Genomic DNA, 8905 nt, shown 5'->3' on the forward strand with positions numbered 1-8905 from the left:
TATGGTGCAAACCTCTCCGTTCCATTCCCGGCTTCTCCACTCACCCTTTTGGTGACCTTGAGGAAATGTATTTAAATTTAGTAGTCATTTCAAATCACTTTAACCTTCTGTGCCAAATGTAACTAATCTATAAAACTAATATTATGGCTAACGTTTTCAAAGGAGTCTAAGAAACTTGATGCAAATGTGCTACTCAACATATTAGCTGGGGCTAATTCCTGTAGGCTGCTTTACAAACACCAGCTTCAAATATTATTCTATTATTACTATTTATCATTCCTGCAAATTGTCATGAATTGACCTTCTCCCTACTTAGTAAACATTATTATTTTATGGGAGACTTATATATGAGCTGCTGGGAAGTACTAAAATGTATTTATAAAGTATTCTTTTTCATAAGCTGTGTATCTTCAGTAACCAAAAAGAAACAGTGAAAAGATCTCAAGACAAACATCCAAAAAATGAAGCAAACAAACCTTTAAAAATAGTTTTAGTTAGATAAAGAAATATTTATTGATTTTGATTTTCATTGAGTCTTTCCTTAAGAATAGAGTTAAATATAAGTTTCTGTGAGGCACATTGTGTGACCTCTATTCATGATGAGTGGGACCTGACTCCATCAGTAGGAGGACAAGGACAAAACAAGGAGAATGTTCCTGAGTGTCTTTGCTCTTCACGTTTCTGAACACCATATTCGTGCAGGAGGGCTGTGTGAGTGGTCCATTTCTGGTTACTTCAAGCGACATGACTTAGGGACTATTTCTTTGAAGGTACCTGCTTCTCTCCAAATGGAGAATGTGATGTCCTAACTTTACTCCTTTGAATTGCACCTAAGATGAGTGTCTAAATCAGTACAAATAAGTCTACAATAGTGGGTTCACTGTAAGACAGGCTAATCTATTCTAAAATGGTTTTTGAGTTATTCTGTTAAGGAATCGTGGATCAGCATTCTGGCCATACTCTCTTATGCACTCTGATTAAATAATTAATATTTAATCTTCTTGAATAAATTATGATCCTACCAGTAGGCTGAATTAACCGAGTTCCAAGCACGTATGCCTTCCCCAGAGTTATTTCATTGCTGGAACAGTATCTACATTGCATTGTGATTTAGGTGACCTGCCTTCAGAATGGATGAAGACAGCCTGGAAATTTTTGACTGAGATCAAAGATCTAGATGGAAATTTTGACAAAGTGCCTAGTAGATGAGCAAACTGAATAAAGCAGTAGGGAAGGGAAAGCCTGAGGCTCAGGAGACTGACAACAAATAAATTAAAATACTATCTGTTTGTGACACTTCTGTATATGGGTATGTATGTGCTAGATTTAGGGCTAGAATTTGCTGTTTGGTAGGATAATAGAAGGAATTAAGCAGTATATGATTCAAGAAGAGCTTACAGAGTCCCCACTTACTTAGAAATGTTATAAGAAGAGTAATGTAGTGTAAAAAGAGGAGTTATAACATCTCAACATTTTGTCTCCCAAAGTAATAAAATCCAAGAGGATGTGCATAGAAATGACAATTATTAATAATTCCTACTCTTCTATTTATTTCCATGGCTTCTGGTGCTCACAAGACAGAGACTCAGATGTTCAGGAAATGTGATTGCGATGGGTGTGCTAAAAAGTTGAGGGGATCACAGACTACGTTGTCCAACCACAGCAAAATTGTTCCACTGTGAATGAGCAAACTGCTATTTCACTTCCTCGTGGTGCACCATACCGCAGTGTGGCACCATCTATTATCATGCTCCTCTTCTACTTCATGTTCTGCTCGTGCTACAGAAAAATCGCCTTCCCCTGAGAACAGAATTCATGGGCGTTCTTCCACCAGCTCTGCAAGAAAAGCTTGCTTTCTTGCATGAAAGCAAGAGGAACTTGTTGAGACCTTTTTTTTCCTAAGGTACCAAATACAAAGCATATACTGTTCAGGTAGAGGACTGCGTGCTGCAGAAGTTAGTGACAAGAACGTCAGCCAGCCCGGTGTGAGTGTCAGCACTAGGCAGAAAGAGAACCATCATCTCTCCTTTCACAGGGTCTTAGACAGTTAGCAATATTTTAGCTTTGGCCAAAGAGAGGATTTCAGTGCAAAAAGAAAGACATTGCTTCGTAGTCGCACCAACTTGCGCCCACATGATAGACAGCCAACGTTCCCTTGTAGCTAGAAGCTTGGTAGACAGAGGCGTAGATTGTATTTAGACATCTCTGTTTTATTCTTAGAGGCAGTGGCAGAGTGAAAAGCCACTGATCGTTATAAATAAGAACATTTTAATTATTTTTAACAACTGAATTTATTTGCAATCTGTTTTATGCATGAAATGACCCAGATATTACAGCCATAATGCCATAAAAAACCTTTCTCATGAAATAAGGAATAAAATACTCAAGTTATATAGCAAAACTACTGTATACTATAGTGCATTTGATTAGGATCCAGTTTTGTGAATGGGCAGGGTGCTGCCTTTCAACGTTTTCTGTGTCACAAAAAGTGGAATAGGAATAAAGCATTTTGTTTTAATTTCCCTTTAGCTCTGTTGGTGCAGTGTCAGGTTTCAACCGACGTTCGCTTGATTCGACGCTCACTGGTTCACGTACGCCGCGGCACTGTCGGTCACAGAGCAGAAACCCCGGCACGGGGAATTCACCAAAATGAGAAAATGTTGTATCATTCAGAGATAAGGGATTTGTCGGAAGGAACGAGGCCTGAAATTCAATGCTTACCCCATAAATATTTTTGCCGGCCGTGTGCTGCTTAGCCCCGGAGGCAGCCTGCTGTGCCTGGTGCTGCACAAAAAACGTCCTCGCTCCGAGGCTTGCAGAGATATTTCAGACCCTCCTGGGCTACAGAAGGTCAGCAGCGCGGGGGCAGCCGCCCCGCTGCAGCCTGCCTCGACAAGGTTGATAAAATCCGCAGCTGTGCCTAGGTCTCAGGCGCGGGTTTGTCCGCGTGCCTGCTGCCGGCGCAGGTACCGTGCTGCAGAGGGGCTGCCGTACGGCTCCTTCTCAAACTTCAAAGGGGAACTGGGTTTTGGTTCCCTCTGGATACCAGAAAAACTGGCTGCACAGCAGGATGGTTTTTTTTTTTTTTTTTTTTTTTTTTTTTTTTTTGCTTTATTTCCACTTCAGCAACTGTCGCTGTGTACAGAATGAACACTAATTTGCTGTTAAGCTTCCTGCTAATAAAGTTGTACAATGCTCGATGTATCACAAGCTATCCTAATTTTAAAAAGGGATTATCTTAATATGCTTCACGTTTTGTGAAGTCAAGGTGGTGAGCTTTTCTGCAAGTAGTAATAAGCTCTGCTGATTTTAACATTTCTCTCTAAACATCTGTGTGGGTTTTATCCAATGAATATTACAGAAGTTTTAACTAATGTTCCTTGTTGCTAGTCTGGAAAGGAAAACATCTTGATTGTTACTATTTTCAGTCATAAATGTACAAATTTAGAAAAGAAAGAATGCATTTCCGTATAATTTAATATTGTGCTGATGTTGTGACATGGGAAGATTGTCTATTCTTTACTGCTGATTTTCTATGAAGTATCTTCATGAAAAAAAAGAATTTTACATATATATATATATATACAGATATATATATACACACACATACACAGTATTTGATATAATTGAGAAGCATCTTTGCTGCTGAAGAAGGACAGCAAAAAATTTAATAGGAAAGGCATTGGGCTAGATTTCACTGCGACTCGCAGTATTCATAGAAATAGGATCAGAGTTGCTTAAGGAGACTCTGGCTCCTGGATAACCTCTGAATTCTTTGCTGTCATGGAAAACGCCGAGACAGGAGGTCTTTCTAAAAGATCGAATAAAGCGCAGCCAGATTGTGAACCGTGAATGAGCAAAAATGGTTTTAGATGCACTTCTACCGCGTTTCTACCTTTTGCTGTGAGCGTGGAGTTGGGTTCAGGAACAATCTGTTGTAAATTCTTCAGGCAATTAGCGGAGCGAGTTACCACTGCTTGTAATGCGCGGGACGGGGACGGCTCTTTGCAGTTGCACCGCGTTGGATTGTTAATAGCAGGAAGCTGGCACTTCTCAGTACAGTGGATCAGCGACATGTGAAAATAAATGTAAAAAACCTGGAGGGGAATGGCAGCAGACTGAGATTAGCCTTTATTTAATTTAGCATTTGGGGGTCCAACACACAAATGAGCGTTTTAGTAGGCTTCATGGTGGAAGTTGCTGTCATTTGTAAAATATTCTGGCCAATTAGCTAATAGTGTGCTTGGATTTCTCCTGTTTTGATACAGTAATACTAAGTACATTGTGAAGCCCAATTATACAAATCATCCCCATATGCCATACCAGTCTTTCTTTATGAACTGTGTTTATAAATCCTGTGTGAGGAAATGTGTACTTCAGCAATTTAGACCATGTGTAAAAACATAGCCAATAGGATTGTCAAGAAAACAAGTTCCAGCATAGGAAATCCTAATGTGTTCCGCTAGAATAACATGACTGTGTTGTGTTGTGTGAGTTTTCTGATTAAATGCATATTACTTTATAGTTTTTAACATGCACAGGTCCTTCCGTTTCCCCCTTTTATTCTTTTTTTCTCTCTTTTTTTTTTTTTTGAAGGATCCAAATTTGGAGTTTTTGAGGAAATTTGGAATTGGGCTGGTCTCAGGAACAATAGCCTCAATTATTAACATTCCTTTTGATGTTGCAAAAAGTAGGATTCAAGGACCACAGCCAGTTCCTGGAGAGATCAAGTACAGAACCTGTTTTAAAACTATGGCAACAGTCTATAAAGAGGAAGGGTAAAACGTTCTTATTTTAATAAATGTCCAGACCTCTGTTTTAGTTCATATGGGTCCATAAAACCATGTTGTTATATTTCAGATTTGATGAGGAGCATTAAGCCACCCTGAATTCATATATCAAAAGAGCACAATGTAACATTTTGAAAATGTATTTTAGAATTACAAGGAAACATCTTCCTGCTTCATGTGAACTTTTTCAGAAGACTTATAAGATGATTATTGGGTTGTCAAAGTTTATGTTCCACAAATAAAAGCTTAATGTAATTCATGTCATGCATAACAATTTTTTTCAGTTTTGGTAACGTTAAAGCCAACTCATCATTTTGTAAAAGGAAGGCATCAATAGAAAACAGGGTATTTCCCTAGTCACCTCAGCTTGTAATTTTGCAAACCTCTGTCCCTTTAAAAATATTGCTGAAATAATTATACAGGGGACAGGTCCTTGTGACAGTAACTTTTTCCAACTTTATAAAGTGATTCTCAACGAGGACTGAGTTGTAGCTTTGATATTCAATTATAGCAGTCATTTTGTCTGTGCATGCAGCTGCTGTTAACAGACTTGTCTTGAAAGTAAAACCATCTCACTGATTAAAGTCATATTTCTGATTGGCGGGGCTCACAACATAGCTTTTGTGACCGAACATTGATTAACTTTTTCTCCTCATCTGATCTGCCTCTGTAAAATGTTAAAATCCAGATACCGCCTGCTATCGAACATGTGTAATTTCAAATAATTGCTTCTAAGTGCTCTGCCAGCATTTTAATAAACACATGCTAAAATTCCATTCTTCTCCTAGAGCAGGAATATTGTTTGAAATGTTTTGTTTGTTTTTCTTCTGCTACAGATTTCTGGCTCTGTACAAAGGCTTGGTTCCCAAGATCATGAGGCTTGGCCCAGGTAATTTTTCAATTTTTCCTCTGTCATTTCTATAATGCTTTATATATATATATATATATATATATATATATATATATACACACACATACTTTTTCTTCCTGTTTTCTAATTTCTTGACCAGATGGCGTAAGCACTAATCCAATACATGTAACACTGTACCCAAATCATCAAAATGCCCTTTTTATCTGTGAATGATTCCTTTGGTAATAATGTCATATAATAATATCATGGATGGATTTGGCTAAATGTGTGTCTAAGGAAAAAAATATAATTTGCACATAAACATTGGATAATTGTAGATCCAAGTAACTCCTGGTTTGTGCAATTACTTTGCGAGCAAGCCAGAGAGAGCCCATGCAAATGGCAGAGCTGTAGACCACGGAACGGTAAACCTTTGAAAGTGATTCTTGAAGATTGTCCTATTCCCTCTAATGTGAGGTTTTTGTTTCACTAGGACTACTCTGTACCAATGCAAAGCCATGCTGAAATGCAGGTTAGAGTCTCCCCAGTGTAAATGTTCCCACGTAGTCAAGGTGCAGCCCACGCATATCAAATTCTAGGTACTTTCTGCTTCCTGTGCCCTTTGGGGGCTGTAAAGAACAGACTCTAAAAGGCTGATGGTGTGAGCCGGGGAGAGATCCGTGTGGTACTAGAAGACAAAGAAAACAATTTTGGCTTGAAATTAGGTTTGTTGATTGACCCCTTCTCAATAGCCGTTGCTGCAAGTGCAGGAACAGAATAGTTGAAAGCTGGATCTTCTTAGACTTCCAGACTTTTTTCCCAGACTGTTTTTGATTAATCATGAAAGCAAAGCCCTGAGCCCTTAGACTTTGCCAGCCCACAGAGGCAGTCTGTGCTGAAAAGAGCAGGAGCCCCAGTTTGAAAAGTATCCCACTCCCATGAAGTCGTATTTCCATTGTGCAAGATGGTTTAATAGGCAAGAACACGCATGGTTAAAAGCAAGCAGGTACAGAGTCTGTTCGGAGTCTAAAGGAGGCATTAGGTTCGCCTGTAGACGTTTGCGTATCCAGTCCCTCCGGCTAAGCGCTCGGCTCTGCCTGGTTATGGTGCAGGGTAAGGGAAGAAGGTGAGGAGAATGTAAAAGGTGGCTAGGCAGGACTCTGGGAGCCAAGAGCTTTTTCCCTCGTGCTCCAGGGACACCGCGTCGCGTACAGGACAAGGGAAGGCAGGTCTCCGCTTCCCCCGTGCCGGGCAGCACAGCTGATGTTGGACTAAAACTTCGCGTCTAACGAGTCGCTGTGTGTTCTGGCCCAGCTCCAGCAAATCAGTTGTGTGTGTGCTTGACTTTAAACCCTTCCGTAGTCCCCTTGACTAATATGTAGATTTGCTTTCCAATGAAACAACAAAGCAATCATTATTTGGATTGTAAAGGTAATTCCTTCTTCCAAAATGTGTATGCTTTAGGGAAGAGAGATACACAAACACATCACACAGGATGAGAACTGGAAGTCAGCCCTGATCTGAGTTCAGACTGCATCTTCTAGACTTTGTGTCTATGACTTGTTTGTTGGTCAGAGCCTTTTGCAAACTCCTGCTCCGCCTGGCTATCTGTGAGTTGCGGCTCGTAGAGGATTTCAGGTCTCATCATGGCTCGTTAGGATAAATAACATGGGAAAAACTCGTGATGGTTCTGTGTGCCTGGCTGGCTAAACCTATCCCAGCTACGTGGAAAGGTCATCTCGGTTCAGCAGAAGACTTGTTTGTCAGATGTGCCACACACTGACCAGCTACCTGAGCCAACAGGCGAAGGCAAAGGAAAGGAAAGAAAATATTTGTGCCCCAGAGCTGGCGCTCACGAATAGCACATTTTCACAACACACTTCTGCGCCTGCAACCCAGCATCTGTCTTCCCATCTTCCCCAACGAGAAACCTCTCTCTGTATGTTTAGTTACTTAGACACCTTCTGAAATCTCCCTTCTTCAGCTCGCACAGTAGGTACAGCCCAGGTGCAGAAGGGCTTTAGTCCTGTTTCGGATGGAGCAGAGACCCTTTATTGCGTTCCAGCTGGGATTTTATACCGTTACCTGTTCTACCATCAAATCAGAACTTTGCCTGTAGATTCATAGCTAGATACAGTCACGAGAAGATTATACTCATTGCAATACTAAATTTTCTAATTTAGACACAGTAACATTTAAATGAAGAGTTGAAAACATTTCTTGAATCTTACCTGGAAGTGTTTTCATCACCTGGGTGATGAATTTTTGTCATTTCGACAGACAACTAAAATCTAACCAAATCTAACTAACCTAATCTAATCTAAAATCTAATCTAAGAAACATACACATATGCAGATAGTCACAGGTGAAAAGCTTCATTTGTAAAAAAAACCAAATTTAATATTACAAAATGATAGGGAAAATATCATAAGTACACTGAAGGTGATTTTGATTTAATATACAAACTTTTCTAATTAACTTTATGGTCTAATATTAAGGAAAATATGTATGGTTTAAGAATTGGTGAATTTTTAATTAATTAGAATTAAGTGTTTGCAAATAAGGCTTTACCATATTCTGGTTTAGATTACATGCTATAAACACTCTGCAAAATCTTGAAAGTACTGAATTTTGTACATAGTAAAATACTATCTTTTCTTCTAGGTGGTGCAGTGATGCTTTTGGTTTATGAATACGTTTATGCATGGCTTCAGGAAACAAATGATCACAAAGAGTCCTTCTGAAACAAACATACTCTTTGAAATTATATGCATTCTAAAATACATTTTAATAAAGTAAAAATGATTCTTATCCTTTCTGGTGTTGAATGCCCTCAGGTCACATTGATATTAATACAGCTTAGAACGGATTATTTCTTAAGGGCCTGATCCCAGACAACATTTAAGGCCATGCTTTCCTTGAAGTGCGTAAGTAAATAGTACAATTGATACTTGTAATTGTCTTGCTGGCTCAATAAAAAAATAAAAAGGAAGCATAGGAACAAGCTAGTTTTTCAAATACAAACTGGAAAATCTGGACACTAAATTATACTGTGTAGTCAGTACATTATTTTAATTTTTTTCTTTTTTAATAGCTAGATAAATGACTTTTCTGATAATTCTGAAGAAGAAAATTGTAATAATGATGCAGGAGCAGATGCTAAGCTAGTGCGAACTGACAGCTCTGTTGTCTCCAGGTTGAGAACCTGGTCCCTCTCTCCAAGATCTTGTGTCAAGCTTTGGTCCAGCCTTATAATTTCGGCACT

General features: G+C 39.1%; 1 protein-coding gene across 2 annotated transcripts in view; it reads left to right on the plus strand.

Moving 5' to 3' along the window:
* The window catches only part of SLC25A21 (solute carrier family 25 member 21), a 240445-nt gene extending 231994 nt beyond the window's left edge, over positions 1-8451 (plus strand). For both annotated transcript variants that reach the window (XM_062577394.1, XM_062577395.1), the window contains 3 exons: positions 4597-4778; positions 5627-5679; positions 8305-8451. In XM_062577394.1, the coding sequence (XP_062433378.1) occupies positions 4597-4778; positions 5627-5679; positions 8305-8384 (315 nt within the window). In that variant the 3' untranslated portion in view covers positions 8385-8451. The remainder of the gene's footprint in view (positions 1-4596; positions 4779-5626; positions 5680-8304) is intronic.
* The last annotated feature ends 454 nt before the right edge of the window (positions 8452-8905 follow it).

This window comes from Rhea pennata, chromosome 5 (genome assembly GCF_028389875.1).
Source record: "Rhea pennata isolate bPtePen1 chromosome 5, bPtePen1.pri, whole genome shotgun sequence".
Taxonomy (NCBI): domain Eukaryota; kingdom Metazoa; phylum Chordata; class Aves; order Rheiformes; family Rheidae; genus Rhea; species Rhea pennata.